General features: G+C 41.8%; 1 protein-coding gene across 4 annotated transcripts in view; it reads left to right on the forward strand.

Moving 5' to 3' along the window:
* Positions 1 to 16808, forward strand: part of CACNA1E (calcium channel, voltage-dependent, R type, alpha 1E subunit) — a 564119-nt gene that overhangs the window by 521816 nt on the left and 25495 nt on the right. For all 4 annotated transcript variants that reach the window (XM_006887740.1, XM_006887741.1, XM_006887738.1 and 1 more), the window contains 5 exons: positions 2680 to 2776; positions 4857 to 4962; positions 5868 to 5975; positions 6541 to 6641; positions 7139 to 7245. In XM_006887740.1, coding sequence (XP_006887802.1) covers positions 2680 to 2776; positions 4857 to 4962; positions 5868 to 5975; positions 6541 to 6641; positions 7139 to 7245 — 519 coding nt within the window. The remainder of the gene's footprint in view (positions 1 to 2679; positions 2777 to 4856; positions 4963 to 5867; positions 5976 to 6540; positions 6642 to 7138; positions 7246 to 16808) is intronic.

The following is a 16808-nucleotide window of genomic DNA, read 5'->3' on the forward strand; positions in this document are numbered from 1 at the left end:
TTTGCAGTCTGCACAAAGATGCTGACTTCCCACTGCCCCTGACAAGTGGGTCTGAATACCTGAATGTAATCAGTGACTGAGAAAAGCAAACAGGTTTTGCATTCCATGGCAGCCAGCCTGACATCTTCTCTTGACAGCTGTCAGAGGCACTGGTGGATTGCCATGCTTCACTTCTTAGGGGCCTGACCTGAACCAGAGTCCTCTTTCGGCCTTGTATGGCTAGGTACAGAAGCTCCGGTGGCACTGTGGTTAAAGCATCAAGCAACTAACCCAAAGATGAGCAGCTCAAACCCACCAGCCACTTGACAGGAGAGCGATGTGGCAGTCTTATCAAGATTACAGTCTTTGTAAAACCGTGGGGCACTTCTCTTCTGGCCTGTGGATAGGTGTGAGTGGGAATGGATTTCATGGCACACAACAGCAACATGATTAGCTATGTATCTCGGGCACAAATGGAGCAGTTCCTTTTGCCTTTGAATGGTCTCTGTTTACCTTAGAAAACTGAGGGCAGTGCAGTTTGGCAAGCTGATGGCTTTCTGGTGCTTACTATTCTCAGTCTCTCCTGGTCTGACTTTGCCAGACCCGAGGAAAGAAGCTGCTCCCACCTCTCCTGGCCCTCCCCTTCATGGCTCTGCTGACATGCCTCTCCCACCTTCTCTGAGTGTCCTATTAACCCGTCTGTGCTTCCTTTACAGCGGCAGGATCCCGTATAAGGATATGTACAAATTAGTGCGGGTGATCTCGCCTCCTCTGGGCCTGGGAGAGAACTGCCCCTACAGGGTGGCTTGCAAGGTTTGCCTCCCAGTCCCCAGCCGTGAGCGGCAGTGGGACGCAACATCCAACCCTTCCTGTCCTCTGCTCCACCACCACTGCGCTACACGAGGGAACCTTCATGTTGCTTTCCTTTGAGTTTAAAGAGGTCCAGACACTCCCAGAACCAGCAGCTGATAAATACAGAAAAGGGGCACATTGGAAGGAGGGGGGAGCAGGAGAGGTTTGCTGTATAATGAAGGCTGATTTGAACTCTCTCCCTTTTCTGACATTAGCACACCAGGACACGCACACCTCCACATACTCTCCACGTTAGTCTGTGAATTTTACCACAGGACCTTTTTTCTTCCTCTAGAGAATTTGGATGTCTTTTCACACCAGCAAAGAGTTCTGGTTTCCCTTCATTGGAAACAGAGAATGCCTCCTCTGGGCAAATGGCATAATCACCCCATGTGCAGTGTATCAAAGTGTGAATCTGGGCATCCTTGCCTCTGTCTCCCCGCCCCCAGCTTCTGGGGAGTTTGGCCTGGAATGACGTAGGAGGCAGAGCAGAAAAGAGATGAAAAACAATAAAGAAGTCGGGAATGAAGTGAGAGGAGGCTAGAGGGGTGTAGGTTTGTTGATGTGTGGTGGATTTAATAGCTCAGAATCTGGGAAGGTCTCCATAAACCAGAAAGGGCTGCTGGGCAGATTCCTTGCCTTAGGGTTCTGTGTGTATTATTGTGATGGGACCATGGAATCTGTCATATTTGCCAAGTTACTGCTTGCCTATGAGACCAAAGACGTTGTTCAGGGGCACACAGGCCCTCCCTCTCCAGCTCTGCCTTACCCTGGGAACGCTCTAATATCTCAGCATCATTGCCAAGCCCCAGTCCAAGGCCAAGCGTGCTAGATAAGAGAACTCTCTGAGTGCTGTAAGGGAGAAGTGTGGTGTCCCTGGGGCACATCACAGTCCAGAGGGCCAGAAGACGACATAGGCCCAGGATGGCTGCCAGCCTTGGCCATGGGACAGAGCTGGGTTGGGATGGGGACACAGTGAGTCCCATACTCTGGAGGCCCAACAGCTGCCTCTGCTGAGACTCTTTAAACTCCACCCTGGTGAAACCTGCAGCCGCATGCCGAGAGAGCCAGGAGGACAGCATGGCATGCGAGAAGCTCTCCCTCCTCCAGGTGGTGTTCGTCCGTCCCCAGCACGCCACTGACCTGGTGCATGCTGGGGAGTCAAGAGCACTCTTCTCTACAGAGCCAGGTGGAAGCACCTGGGCCACCTCCTGGCCCAGCACCCGCGGCCCACCACTCTCTATGCAAGACGCTGCCTCCTGCTGCAAACGCACCACAGAGGGGGGATACACGATGTGCCACCTGTGGGTTCAGGGCAAGAGAAAGACCCACCTTCAGGGAGAATCTAGCTGGGCCTGGACCTTCCAACCCACAGCTGGAGCACCGTCTATCCGGTTTATACCACTCTCCCACAGCCCTGGGAATTCAGATTAACCTTTTGTTTTACTGGGGACAGATGAAGTGAAGTGAGGGTCCTGCTCCTCCAGAGGAGGAGAGGAGTTCTAATAACAGTGCACGTGGAGCGTGATGGGACCCAAGGTTCCCGCCGCCGTTCCTGGGTCTGTGTGGGGCGTGATATAAACCTGCGCCAGGATGGACTCACGTGTATGATTTGCCTTGATTAACAAGTTTCCTATTCTTTTCCTGTTTGTCCACTTTGTTTTGTTTTTCTTCTCCTGTTTTCTGTATTATTTTGTTTGTTTGTTTTTGCTGTTTTTGCTCTCTGGGAATGCCTGTTCTCCCCTCCTCCCTGTCTGCATCCTTTCCCCCCACTTCCTTTCCTTGCCCTGCTACCCCTCCTGCCCTGCCGCCCCACCCCACTCCAACTGACCGCCCCTCCATGAGCAGTGGCCGCATCCATTACACTGAGATGTATGAAATGCTGACTCTCATGTCACCACCGCTAGGCCTCGGCAAGAGATGTCCCTCCAAAGTGGCATATAAGGTAGACCACCCCTTCCTTCATTCTGGGTTACAGACCAACAGGAGATGGGATCCAGTGTGGGGTGGCCAGACTGCGGGGAGGAACTTTGGCTGGGGAGGCAGAGGTGGGCACCCAGAAGGAAAAAATGATGAGACCCAAGAGTCAGGAAAATTCATAGGAGGATGAAGTCACCAAATTATACAAAGAATGGTTTGCCCTACTTATAAAAGTGCTTGTTTTTATAATGTGTGTTTTGTTTTCTACAAGTGTGTGACTTCTTGTTAGTGGTTTTTTAGAAAAGAAGTGCTAGAAGAGGCAGAGGCGTGTCATGTGGTATAGAATACACAGGCAAGAAGGATGGTAACAGCAGAGTGGCTGTCAGGGATGACACACAGCTATCTCCAACTGTATAAAATAAGGACGTAATGCAGAAGCAATGCCTCTGAGCATGGTTCAAGAATACATTCTGAAGAGAGAGACTCATAACAAATGTCTGCTTCCATAGAAAAGAAGGAACCATGGTATAGGTTCCTGCTCGATACATTTCAAAAAGTGATCAATTGTTTTCCCACTATAAAGTCAGAAATGCAGCTTTCTTCTCCCAATATTCAAGCTCCATAGTTCTCTTGGAAATGCTCAAGGGAGGTGATGATGGGCACAAACTGAGGTCAGTAACAGTCCCCTCATGAGCACAGCCGAGCCTTGGGGCTTAGCCCTGGATCCGTGGGAAGATTCTCCATGGCTTGCTCACAACAGCAATGAACATTGGGGTCACCTGTCACTAGGGCACTCAAAACCTTGGGACCTGGATTTTTTTTGCCTCTACATACTAGTATAGATACCATTAATTCCTTTTTGTTTTGGTGTTGTTGTTTTTTTTTTTTAACATCACCCAGAACTCTGAAACTCTTTCATTCCCTTAGAAATATAGCACAATAATGTTTCCTCTTCCCTAGAAGCTTAAAGAAAGTGGGAGAGAGGGGACTCCGATACAACCAATAAAGTGGCTTTACACTCATGAGGTGCTATGCATGTAGAATTGATAGAACATCCCGGTGAAACACTGGAGACCCTCCCTCAGGAGGAGTCACTTCCCTCCCAGCCAGCCTGGTGGTTCTGCCAGAGGACCTTCTGCTGCTGCCTCCAAGTTCTCTAGCTCCAGAGAGCATCTCCTTGAACTTGGGCCATCAGGGCGCCCTCATCCACCCTGGTCCATGGCCTCTCCCGCACAGCTTAGGGCTGGTTAACCTTGTTCACGATGGCCACATCCGAAAAACGCCCAGTGGTGGAATATGCCACTGAGTTTTCTCTATTCCTGAGATGAGGTTTGGTGGGGGAAAGGGTGTGGAATTGGAGAAAAAAGTCACGAGAATTCAGAAAGCAAGATACTCTCTGGAAAGTGGATTTGGCTATTTCCATTTGTTCCCTTACCTTGGGTGAAGGGAACAAGGCCTGCCCACTCTGCTCCTGCCTCTGCCACCCTCCTCTCATTCTCTTTACTCCGCTCACCCCATCCTTCTTTCCCACAACGCTGTTTGCACTCTCCCTTCTTCCACCCTGTTCCACCTCATCCTTTGGATAAGTTGGACTTAATGCATGTTCAGCCATGTGTTGGCAAATTTCATCTTTTCAAGACTCAAAAAGGGGGCACCAGGATGCATCTCTCAAGTCAGATAAGCAAAGTGAAATCTCCCCCTCCAGTCCCTCTCCATCAAGTTTCGGGATGCTAACGGGACAAGTGGAAACACAGAGCTGCCTTGAAATGGGGTCTGGAGCCCCCTCCCAGAGCTGCCTCTTTCCCCTATGCACCCACTTCCCTTCACCATCAGAGACATTCCTAGGACCCGGGGGGAGTCCTAGAGAATGACTGGGGAATGCTGTTCCCTTGGAATTTGGCATCATCCTTGCCCAGAAAAACCAAAACAGCAGCAAATGAGCCTGAAGTGAGAAGTGGGGAGAGTAGGATCAGGGGAGGGGTGAGGAATCCTTGCCCTTCTTTTTTGTCTGTGCATTTAACCTCTCCACTTTTCATCCCTTCTCACCAAATTGTCTTTCGATATTTTTTTTCCCGCCTGCTGTTTCTTTTCTCTCTCACACACAGAGATTGGTGCTGATGAACATGCCAGTGGCTGAGGACATGACAGTCCACTTTACCTCCACACTTATGGCTCTGATCCGGACAGCCCTGGACATCAAAATTGCAAAAGGTAAACTCAGGAAGAAGAAACTAAGAAAGAAAGGTATCCCAGACCAACCAATAGAAGGTGGTAGAGAGTAGAGAGCTTTACCCTTTCACCCACCAGGCTGATCACATCACAGTGCTCAGGCCTCGGAATCCAGCGATTGGAGTCTTGGTGTCACCTGTGAGACTCAATCACTGGTATTTGCCATTTCCTCCTGGTAAAATGAATGGCTAGATAATCTCTGAGGTTCTTTTCAGCCTTAACAGTATATTATCTTCAGTGACTGGTGCATAGTATGTGTTCTGAAAATATTTGTTTATTGAAAAATGAATTGTAGTCATGGTCTTTATTCTTTGTTATCTTTTCTTTAAAGTCTCAGAGGGTGTCTTGTGGTGGCTGTTACCAGAGAGGCCACAGCACTCTTATGCACTCCTGATTTCCAGTTCAGTAATTTAGGAAAGAGAAGGTCGACAGCTTTTAGATACACCTTCAGCTTTTCCTGCGCTTGCCAGAGCCACATCTTTTCTAAAACCAGGTCACTCAGAGACTATGGAGTCAGAGTGGCGCTGAAAGGCTATCTGTACATACAATGAAGTGGGAAGACTTACTCATAGCTATTTCTGCTTCCCTTTCTGATGCGTTGAGTACCTGGGAAGATTTTGGGGACAGTTAAGAAAGCTGATCTTGGTCTGAGGACCTTGGATCTGTGTGACAAGGTGTCCCTGAGTAACTAGAAATGAACGTCAACTCTATTCTGCTTCTGCAGCAGAAAGACCAGGAATTGAAGATCCACTGTCACCAAATGCCAACAACTCCTCTCAGCCTGAGAGAGTCAGTGCCATGCTGAGTCAGCTCCCGACTCCACCTACTTCCCCAGTCCTTGTTATTTCTGTGTCTGTTCTGTTTATTAACAATATCTCTTATTCCAGGTGGTGCAGACAGGCAGCAGCTAGATTCAGAGCTACAAAAGGAGACCCTGGCCATCTGGCCCCACTTGTCGCAGAAGATGCTGGATCTGCTTGTGCCCATGCCCAAAGGTGTGGGGTGTTCTCCTGGGTGTCCTTGTTATGGTGGGCCCAGCATACTAAAGCCGCATCATATGGGGAACACTGAGTGAGCAATGAGATAAGGAAAGGTTGTTCTTTTATCATGAGGAAACCAGAATCATTCACAATTCCCTTTGTCATTGTTAATGGAAAACATTTTCTTTGGAAAGGTCATTGTGGTTGCAGATGAAACTCCTTGGGCGCATAGCTCTCTTGCTCTAGGCATAAATACTCAGCAGATTCTCATGCAGTTGAAAAAAGGCTTTCGTTACATAGACATCACTACCAAGTAGAAGAGGAGGTGGTCCTTACTAATGTTATTCTTATCAACTTCATCACTGTGTTTGGGTTCCCATGTCTGATCCCTAAATACAGAGATGAGGATTTATTAATTTTATCCTCCAAGTTCCTAGCACTGTGCCTGAGTATGGGTAATGGAGCCTGGGTAAAATGACTGGAGCAAATCAACTTCAGTAAATGGGTAACACGTTGAAGCATCCCTTTCTCTTCTCCTTCTCCTCTCTCTGCTCACACCATGCTCTGTTTGTGTTTTCAGCCACTGACCTGACTGTAGGCAAAATCTATGCAGCAATGATGATTATGGACTACTACAAACAGAGCAAGGTGAAGAAGCAGAGGCAGCAGCTGGAGGAACAGGTAAAGATGAACCACCGCATGGCAGGAGGATGGGACATAAGATATTCTAGAGACACGAGGGGTCGCACAAGAGTTCTTACAGGGACAGGCCAGTGCATCCCCGGGACTTGGGTTCCTTAAAAGTAAGACTTTAGAAGCAGAAATCAAAGGTGTAGGGCCCAAGACCTTTCTAAGCATGTACTGTTGGAAACTGATAGAACAAAGGTTAAAATAGTTGAGTGAGAAAGATGTCAGTCATTGGGAGTGACTCAGAAAAGGGTGAGAATGATTATACAAGTCATAGAATTCAGTAACCACTCAAGAGTACACAAAGGGAATGTTGAGTCAGTATATGCTTTGCTATATATATTCTCAGCAGTGAAATAAAGATGTTTAAAAGGGTATCACTTAGAATCCTTTTTATAGGATTATAAAAAAGGCTAAAAGGTATGTCCCACGAGAAATAGACCTCACCAATTCATTTGAGCTCCTTTTTCCTTCTTCTCACCTTTACACAGAAAAATGCACCCATGTTCCAGCGTATGGAACCCTCATCTCTGCCCCAGGAGATCCTCGCTAATGCCAAAGCCCTGCCTTATCTCCAGCAGGACCCTGTTACAGGCCTGTGAGTACCAACAGACAAGTCTGGCTCTCCTTCACATGCCTGTCATTTCTGTACTCGTGCAGAGACACCCGGCCGCAGTGCCCAGAAAGACCTGGGAAATAACATTTTATCTGAGCTGTGGGAGCCTAATAGGTAAGGAGTTGCACTGCCAACCCAAAGGTTGGCACTAGTGGCTCTGTGGGAGAAAGATGAGCCATCTCCTCTGTTTTGTCTTTACAAACATTCTTCAGCAGAGGTGAGAGAAAAGTAGACAAAGCAGGTGTAGTATAGTGGTTGTAATCATTGTGAACAGACAAGGAATACAGAAAGCCTTGACTTGCTTTTAATGCACTAGGCTCTTAATTGTAGTTCTGTTGCGAGGAATAATCATCTTTTAGTCTAATTCCTTCTTATGGAATAGACCTTCCCTTGCCAAATCTGAATTCTTCTGTCTCTAAAACAAGATACTAGCTGAATGATTAATGAGTGGGGAACTAACAGTGTCTGAATATTTTCTCTGTGTTGGGCACTTCTAGAGACACTGTTGGCATTATCTTCCTCCTTTCTCACTACCAGAACCTACCATATCCTTGATTTTTATAATAGTGTTCACATTTTACAAATAGAGAAAACTAGAGGCTAAAAGAGGTTTAAAATCAACCAAAGTCTTACAGCAACTAACATGAAGTGACATTTAAAACTGTTATTTGGGGCTCAATATACCATGGTACAGAAGCTCTGGTAGTGTAGTCCGCTGGGATTGGTGCTGCTGACATAAAGGTGGTATCTCTCAGATGATCCAAATTCATCAGTGGTTCCACAAAAGAAAGACTGGACTTTGTTCCTTTGTGCCTTACAGCTTCCATAAAACCCCCTGAAGGGTGAGCTGTGAGTCAGTTACAAGTCGACAGCCATGACTTAGAGTTTGGTGTTGATACCATGGTAAAAGTCCTTGAAAGGTGCAAACTCTATTACTATCTAAATGATTGGTGGTTTGAACTGCTGAGAGGTGCATCAGAAAAATCCCTGACGGTTCCTTGAAAACTCCAAGGAGCACTGTTCTACTCCAGCACACATGGGGTCGCCATGAGTTGAAATCACCGCAATAGCAGCTTATTTGTTCAGTTTTTGATATGTTGTTGTTATATACCAGAGTCAAGAACAGAGTCAAGTGACCCTCTGAACAATGGATCTGAACCTTGCCCTATGCCGTGCCCTATCCTCATCATCTCTGATGTACTCAAGTCCGTTGCTATAGTCACTGTGCCAATACATCTTGTTAGTGATCTTTCTCTTTCATGTTCTTCTATTTCAAGATGTAGACTTTTCCCAGAGTGATGTCCTTCTCCAGTGACTGTTCCCCCCACACACACACACACAACAGTATGCCCAAAGTATATGAAATTATGTTTTACCATCCGTGCTTCCAAGTAGCACCCAGGTTGGACTTTCTTCAAAACGTACTTCTGTTCTTTTGGCAGTCCATCAGATATTCTGTACTCTTCTCCAGCACCATAGCTTAAAGGCATTCATTCTTCTGTCTTCCTTAGTCATTGCATGCATCCAACTTTCAGATGTACAGAGGGTACTTGAAAAGACCATAGCTTTAATCAAGTTCACCTTAGTATTCTTTAAAAAAAAAAATTATTGTAATGTTAATGAAAGTTTACAGAAAAGTTGTATTTTCATTCATTCATTGTTGCACATTTTTCTCCCTACTCCTCCAACAGTTCACTTTAAAAAAAACAACAATTAATTGTTGCAGCATTTCCTCCTTCTGCTCTCACCCTTTCCCCAGTCGACTTTGCTATGCACCTCTTATTCTGGACTGTTGTCATACAAATAATGGCTAATCATATATTCCTTTTAAACAATGCTTTCCATCATCTGTTCTAATACACTGTTCATTATTTAGCCACTCTTATCCTCTTTATCTTATTCTCCTTCCAACCTCTCATGTCAGACCTGCTTTAGAACAGTGGTGGTATGCAGTATTTGCCTTTTTGTGACTGAGATATTTAACTCAGCATAATGTCCTCCAGGGTCACCCATGTGGTGTAATACTTTTTAATTCCTTGTTGTTCAGTGCTGTGTAGTATTCTATTCTACCATAGTTTTTCTTTTCATTCATTTATTCATGAGTCTTTGGGTTGCTTTCATCTCTTTGCTATTGTAAATAATGCAGCAGTGAACATGCGTATGCATATGTCTCTTTTGAGTGGCAGCTCTAATTTCTTTAGGTTATATTCCTACTAGTGGAATTGGTGGGTCAAATGGTATTTCTGATTCCAACTTATTGAGAAAGTGCCATCCATACCACCTTCTACAAAGGTTGAACTATTTTACATTCACAGACCAGCAGTGAATAAAGGTTCCAACCTCTCCACAACCTCACCAACTGCTTATTTGTTTGTTGATATGCTGTACTTTTCTATTTTTGCTGTGGTAATGTGATCTCCCATAGTTGTTTTGATTTGCATCTCTCTGAGACCTAGGGATTTTGAATATTTCTTCATGTGTTTGTTTGCCAGCTGAATATCTTCTTTGATTAAGTGTCTCTTCATATCCATGTCCATTTTGTGATTGGATTGTTTAATTTTTTCTTGTTGAGGTGCTAGAGTGTTCTAAATTTCAGCTATGAGTCCCTTATAAGATTACCAAGTATTTTTTTTTCTAATCTGTGTATTTCCTTTTTATCCTGTTGGGGATGCTTTTTGATATGCATAAGGATTTGATTCTTAAAAGGTCCTATTCCTATATTTTATTTTCTCCTGGTTGTAGGTTTTCAAAATGTTTGGAAGACTGCTCATATTGTGGACTAGGGCTTCTCGAGTTCTTCCAAGTTTTTCCTCTGATAAAGTTTATAATCTTTAGTAGTTTTACTTCTAGGTCCTTGATCCATTTTGAGTTGGTTTTTGTGTATGATGTATTATGTACTTGAGTTTTCTACAGATAGTTTTCCAATTTTGCCAACACCATTTGTTAAAGAGACTTTCATTTCTCCACTTAACTGATTTTGTCTCTGTCAAAATCAGTTGACCATAGGTAGATGAGCTGATTTCTGGGTTCTCAGTTTTGTTCCATTGGTCTGTTTTTCTGACATTATATCAGTATTATGCTGTCTTGATCCCTACAGCTGTGTAGTAGGATTTGAGATCAGGGAGTGAGATGCCTCCTACTTTGTGTGTCTTTTTTCAGGAGTGCTTTGCTTATTCAGGATCTCTGTCCATTCCAAATAAAATTTGAAATTGCCTGTTCCATCTCATTGAAGAATGGAATTGGTATTTGTATTGGGATTGCATTGAACTTGTAGATTGCCTTTAGTAAAATTGTCATTTTCACAATGTTGAGTCTTCCTTTTCATGAAATGGTATATTCTTCCATTTCTCCAGGTTTTATTTTTTGTTTTTTGTTTGTTTGTTTCTTATAATAATGTTTAGTAATTTTCTTGATTAGGTCTTTTATGTTTCTAGTTAGATTTACTCCCAAGTATTTAATCTTGTGGTTAGCTATTGCTATGAGTATTATTTTTCTTAGCTCCAGTTCTGTATTATCTTTGTCACAGTAGAAAAACCCAGTTGACTTTTGTATGTTGATTTTGTATCCTGTCACTTTGCTGACTTGGTCAACTCTGTCCAGTAGTTTTCTTGCTGAGTCTTTAGGGTTTTCTAAGTATACTCAGGGGCAAGAATCTATCTCCAGTGCTGGTTGAGACAAAATCGCTCCCTGAAACTGATACATGGAATTTGGATTAAATTCTTCTAAACATGAGATAGAAATCAGCGTGAGAGACCAGAAACATTATGAGATGCAAGACATCACAGAAATTATTTGAGGCCGAAGCCATAATATCAAAGGGTTGCTGGGGTAGGGGGAGGGAGGTGCTGGACGGGGTAGGAGGAAGTGCAAATGATGCTAATAATCAGGGAAAGGGAAGGGACAAGATACAGATGCAGGGAAAGGGCACTGCATGTATGGTTATTTCTGTGAGGGTAAATGTTTTTCATTTGCTCCTTTCACTAAAATGCTTGTCTGTCAGATATTGTTCCAAAGCTAAGTATCCAAATTAAGACAGACTAGGAAGAAGGGTTGGCCATCCATGTCCAAAATATAACAGGCCTTTGAAAACCCTATGAACAGTAGAACATACATAGAGTAGAATAACAGATATGGCACCTGAGGCTGGGCCCTCAAATGTGGAAACACAAAGGAGAAGGAACAGCTGTAAGAAGAAACTGATAATTAGAATGTAGAATGTAAAAAGCATAAATGTAGGAAAACTGGACATTATTAAGAAAAAAAATGGAATGCATAAATATAGACATACTACATGTTGGCAAAATGAGATGGATCAGCATGGGATATTTTGAATCAGATGATCATATGATCTACTACTCTAGATATGAAAAGGTGAGGAAAAAAACCAAGGTTGCTTTCATAGTTATAAAGGCCATTTCTAGATCCATCTTGAAAGACAATGTGAGTGACAAGATAATATACATACATATACAAGGAAAACCACTTAATACTACTACCTTTCAAATTTATACAACAATATCCAGAGCCAAAAAGGAGGAAATACATGATTTCTACAAACTTTTGCAGTCAGAAATCAATCAAACATGCAACTAAGATATGCTAATAATAATGGGTGACTGGAATGCAAAAGTTTGGACACAGGAAAAAAAGATCAGTAGTAGAAACATGGACTTGGTGACAGAAATAAGGCTGGGGGTAGAATGATAGAATTCTATACAATCAATAATTTATCAATTTCAAATACCTCTTATAAGAAACATAAATGCAGACTATACACATTGATTTAACCTGATGGTTTGCACAGGAATCAGATTGATTACATCTGTGGAAGGAATCATTGGAGAAGTTCAATATCAGCAGTGAAAACTAGGCCAAGTGCTGATTACATCAACCACTTCAAATTAAGCTAAAGAAGTTGAAATCAAATCCACAGGAATAAAAAAATTGACCTTTAGTTTGTCCCACCTGAATTTAAAAACCAACTCAGGAACAAGTTTGAGGCCTTGAACACTTATTAACGAAGAACTGATGAGCTCTTGGAGGATATCAAGAATATCATCCATGAAGAATGCATAAGGTCAAGACAAAGACAGAAGAAGAAAAAAAGACCAAAATGGATGTCGGAAGGGACTCTGAATATTGCACTAGAGCACCAAGAAACCAAACCAAAGGGAAGAAATTAAGAAGTTAAGGAGCGGAATAGAAGATTTCAAAGGACAGCATGGGAAAACAGCAAAGTATTACAATAAAGTGTGCAAAGAACTAGAGTCCAGAAATCAAAAGGGCTTTACTCAATGTTTCTTAAGCTGAAGGAACTAAAGAACAAATTCAAGCCTCGAATTGCAATACTTCAGGATACTATGGGCAGAATACTGAATGATCAGGAAGTATTAAAAGAAGATGGAAGAAGTACACAGAGTTGCTGTACCAAAAAGTATTGGCTTACACAGAAGAATTTCAAGAAACAGCATATGATCTAGAGTCATTGGTGATGAACGAGGAAGTTCTGGCTGCTCTGAAGGATTTGGCAAAAGATAAAGCCCCAGGAATTAATGGAATATCAAGACATATTTCAACAAACAGATGCTGCACTGGATGTGCTCACCAAATTGTGCCAAGAAATCTGGAGGACAACTACCTGGCCAACTAACTGGAAGAAATCAATATTTATTTGCATTCTAAAAAAAGATGACCTGACAGAGTGTGGAAATTATCATACATTATCATTTATATACCACACAAGCAAAATCATGCTGAAGATTATCCAGAAATGACTCAAACAGTACATTGAGAGACCTATCAGAAATACAAGCTAGGTTTAGAAGAGGCTGCAGTACTAGAACCATTATCACCAATGTCAGATGGATCTTGGCAGAAAGTAAAGAGTACCAGAGAGATATCTCTCTGTGTTTCATTGACTATGCAAAGTCATTTGACTATGTGGATCACAACAAATTGTGGTTAACCTTGAGAAGAATGGGAATCCCAGAACACTTGATTGCACTTATATGAAACCTATACTTGGACCAAGAAGCAGTCCTCAGAACAGAGCAGGGAAACACTGCATGGTTCAAAATCAGGAAGGGAGTATGTCAGAGATGTGTTTTGTCTCCATCCCTTTTCAATCATATGCAGAACAGATCATTCGGGAGGGAGGCTGGGCTTTATGAGGAGGAATGTGGCATCAGGATTGGGAGAAGACTCAACAGCCTGTGTTATACAGATGACATAACCTTGCTTGCTGAAACTGAGGTGATCTGAAGCACTTGCTGCAGAAGGTCAAGAACAATACTCTTCAATATGGATTGACGCTTAACAGCAAGAAAAGAAAAAAAGATTCTCACCACTGGTCCAGTTGGCAGCACCATGGAGAATGGAGAAGAAATAGAGGTTTTTAACAGTTACAGCTTGCTTGGCTCCACAATCAACACTCTTGGCACCAGTAGTCAGGAAATCAAAAGACAGATTGCATTAGGTAAATTTTCTGTCAGGACCTTTCCAGAGTACTGAGAAGCAGTAATGTCATTCTAGAGACTAACGTGTGCCTTATCCAGTCTATGGTCTTTGTAATTACTTGCTATGCATCAGAGAGCTGGACAGTGACTAAGGATGACAGAAGATGAATTGATGCTTTTGAGTTGTCTTGCTGGAGAATAGTCTTCAACATACCATGGACCACCAAGAAAACAAATAGATCTGTCTTGGAGAGGGTGAAACCAAGTTGGTTCCCTTGGAGACTAGGATTTTAAAGCTCTACCTCACATACTTTGGTTATGTTGCCAGGAGGGATTGATCCTTGGAGAAGGATATCATGCTCGGAAAGATAAAGGGAGGAGGAAGATCCTAGATGAGGTGGATTGATAAAGTAACTAGGGCAATGAGGGTAGGTGTGTTGGCGTCAATGAGACAGGCTCAGGACAGCACTTGCTTCAGAGCTGTTGTACACAGGGTCAATTAGTTGTAGGTGACCTGACGGCACATAGCAACAACTACTACTATAATATCATCTACATATACAGATAATTTTACCTCCTCTTTGTCAACTTGGATACTTCTTATTTCTTTCTCTTGTTTTATTGCTATCACTAAGACTTCCAATACAATATTGAATAGGAGAGGTCATAATGGGCACCCTTACCTAGTTCCTGTTCTCAAAGGAAATGTCTTAATCTCTCTCCGTCGAAAACAATATTGGTTCTTGGATGTGGACATATACTTCTTACTATGTTGAGAAAATTCCCCTCTGTTTCTATTTTGTCGAGTGTTTTAATCAGGAAAGGGTGTTGGATTTTTTTCAAAGGCTTTTTCTGCATCCATTGATAGGATCATATGGTTCTTATTCTTGGCTTTTTAATGTGATGAGCTACACTGATCATTTTTCATATGTTGAACCATCTTTGCATATCTGTTATGAATCCCATATAGTCATGGTGAGTTGTTTGGTTTGGTTTTTTTTAATGTGCTGTTGGATTCTATTGGCCAAGATTTTATTCATGATTTGTGCATCTATGATCATGATAGGTATTGGCTTCCAGTCTTTTGTTTTGGTGGTGTCTTTACCTGACTTTGGTATCAAGGATATAGGTGAATTCCTTCTGTTTCTATTTTCTGAAATAGTAGGGGTTTTTGGAAGCAGGGGTGGCATCCACTTCCTAAACAACATGCCTCTGGAAACTATGAACTTTGATAAATGTCAGTTATAGAAAGGCTTCAGGCCTTTTGTTCATAGGGTCACTATGAGTTATGCTCAGCCCAATGGTGATCTACAACAATAACAGCTTTATACAGAATTGGTGACAGTTCTTCTCTGAATGTTTGATAAAATTCACTAATAAAAACACTGGATTAAGGTTTTTTTGTTGGACGTTTATTTCCTGTTCAGTTTCTTCTTTTGTAATGAGTCTATTCAGGTGTTTAAGTCTGTATCAGTTTAGGTAGGTTGTGAGTTTCTAAGTATTTGTCTATTTCCTCTAGGTTTTCATATTTGAGTACAGTTTTTCATAATATTCCATTGTTAACCTTTTTATTTTAGTTAGTTATGTTGTCATATTGCCCCTTTGATCTCTTACTCACATTATTTGTGGTTTTATACTTTTTTCTCCCTTGTTAAGTTTGTTGATTTTAGTGACCTTTCGAAGAACTAACTCCTGGTCTTGATGGTTTCAGTGGTTTTCCTGTTTTCTATGTAATATATTTCTGCACTAATTTTTATAATTTCATTTTTCTTAGAGGGTGTCTGATTTTCTGGCTGTTCTTTTTCAACTTCTTGGAGATGTTGGGTTAAAGAATCAATTATTATATTTTCTTCTCTTTTGATAGGTTTGATTATTGGTGTAAACTGACCTGTAATTACTGTTTTGGCTGATTCTCAGAGGTTTTGATAAGTTTGTTTTCATTGCTGTTGGTTTGAAGAAACTTTTTTATTTCATCTCATACCCATTCATGTGCAAGCAGGGTGTTGTTCAGATTCCAAATGTATGGTTTTGGGTTTTGGTTGGTTTTTTTTCCTCTTCTATCCTTTTGTTATTATTTCTGATTTTGTAACACTGTGGTTTGAGAAGATGCTTTGCGTTATTTGCATGTCTTTTTAATTTATTGATGCTTGCTAACACGTGATCTATTCTAGATAATGTTCTATGCACATTGGTGAAGAAGTTATACTGTGTTTTTGGGGGTGTACATTAACCTGTATATATCTATGAGATCTAGCATACTGATTGCATGGTTTAATGCTTCTGCATTCTTGTTTTATTTCTTTCTGGTAGTCCAGTTCTTTTTAGAGAGTGGTGTATTGAAGTCTCCTACTACTATAGTGGTGGTATCTATTTCTTTTTTCAGTTCTGTTAATGTTTGCTTTTTGCATTTTGCAGCTCTATTATTTGGTGCATAGATATTTATTATCGTAATGTCCCCTTGTTCTTTAGACCCTTAAAGAATTATAGAATGACCTTTCTTGTCCTCTGTAATGGTTTTTATGCTGAAATCGATTTTATAAGAGATTACTATTGCTATTCTTGGTTTCTTCTGATTGCAATTTTCTTGATGTATTTTTTTTTCACCCGCTCCTCTTTTTTTTTTTTTCTTTCTTCACTTTTCAGATGTGTCTCTTATACATAGCATATTGATGGGCTTTGGTTTTTAATCCAGGCTGCTACTCTTTTTCTCTTCATTGGTGCATTTAAACCATTCACATGCAGTGTAATTATTGAGAGGCAAGGTTTTACTGCTATCATTTTGTTGAATTCTTTTTTGGAGTTGTTGCTAGTTACTTTGATCCATCCTGCTTTCAGTGGCATCTCTGTAAGAAGGACTTCCCTCAGTAATTCCTGCAGTGCTGGTCTTGTTTTTAAAAAGTTCCTTAGTTCTTGAAGGCAAGAACTAGTAGAATAGGAGGATTAATGGAAATTAGAATTACAGGGAGGAAATAGGAAAAATGTGATTGCCTTATGGATATTGTACTAAATGTTATAAAACAAAACATGTGAATGAAGAAAAACCAACACATTCTGTAAACCTATGTGTAAATAACAATAAAAAAATGAAAT

Source organism: Elephantulus edwardii, unplaced genomic scaffold (genome assembly GCF_000299155.1).
Source record: "Elephantulus edwardii isolate Elephantulus edwardi_28Jun2011 unplaced genomic scaffold, EleEdw1.0 scaffold00061, whole genome shotgun sequence".
Lineage (NCBI taxonomy): Eukaryota > Metazoa > Chordata > Mammalia > Macroscelidea > Macroscelididae > Elephantulus > Elephantulus edwardii.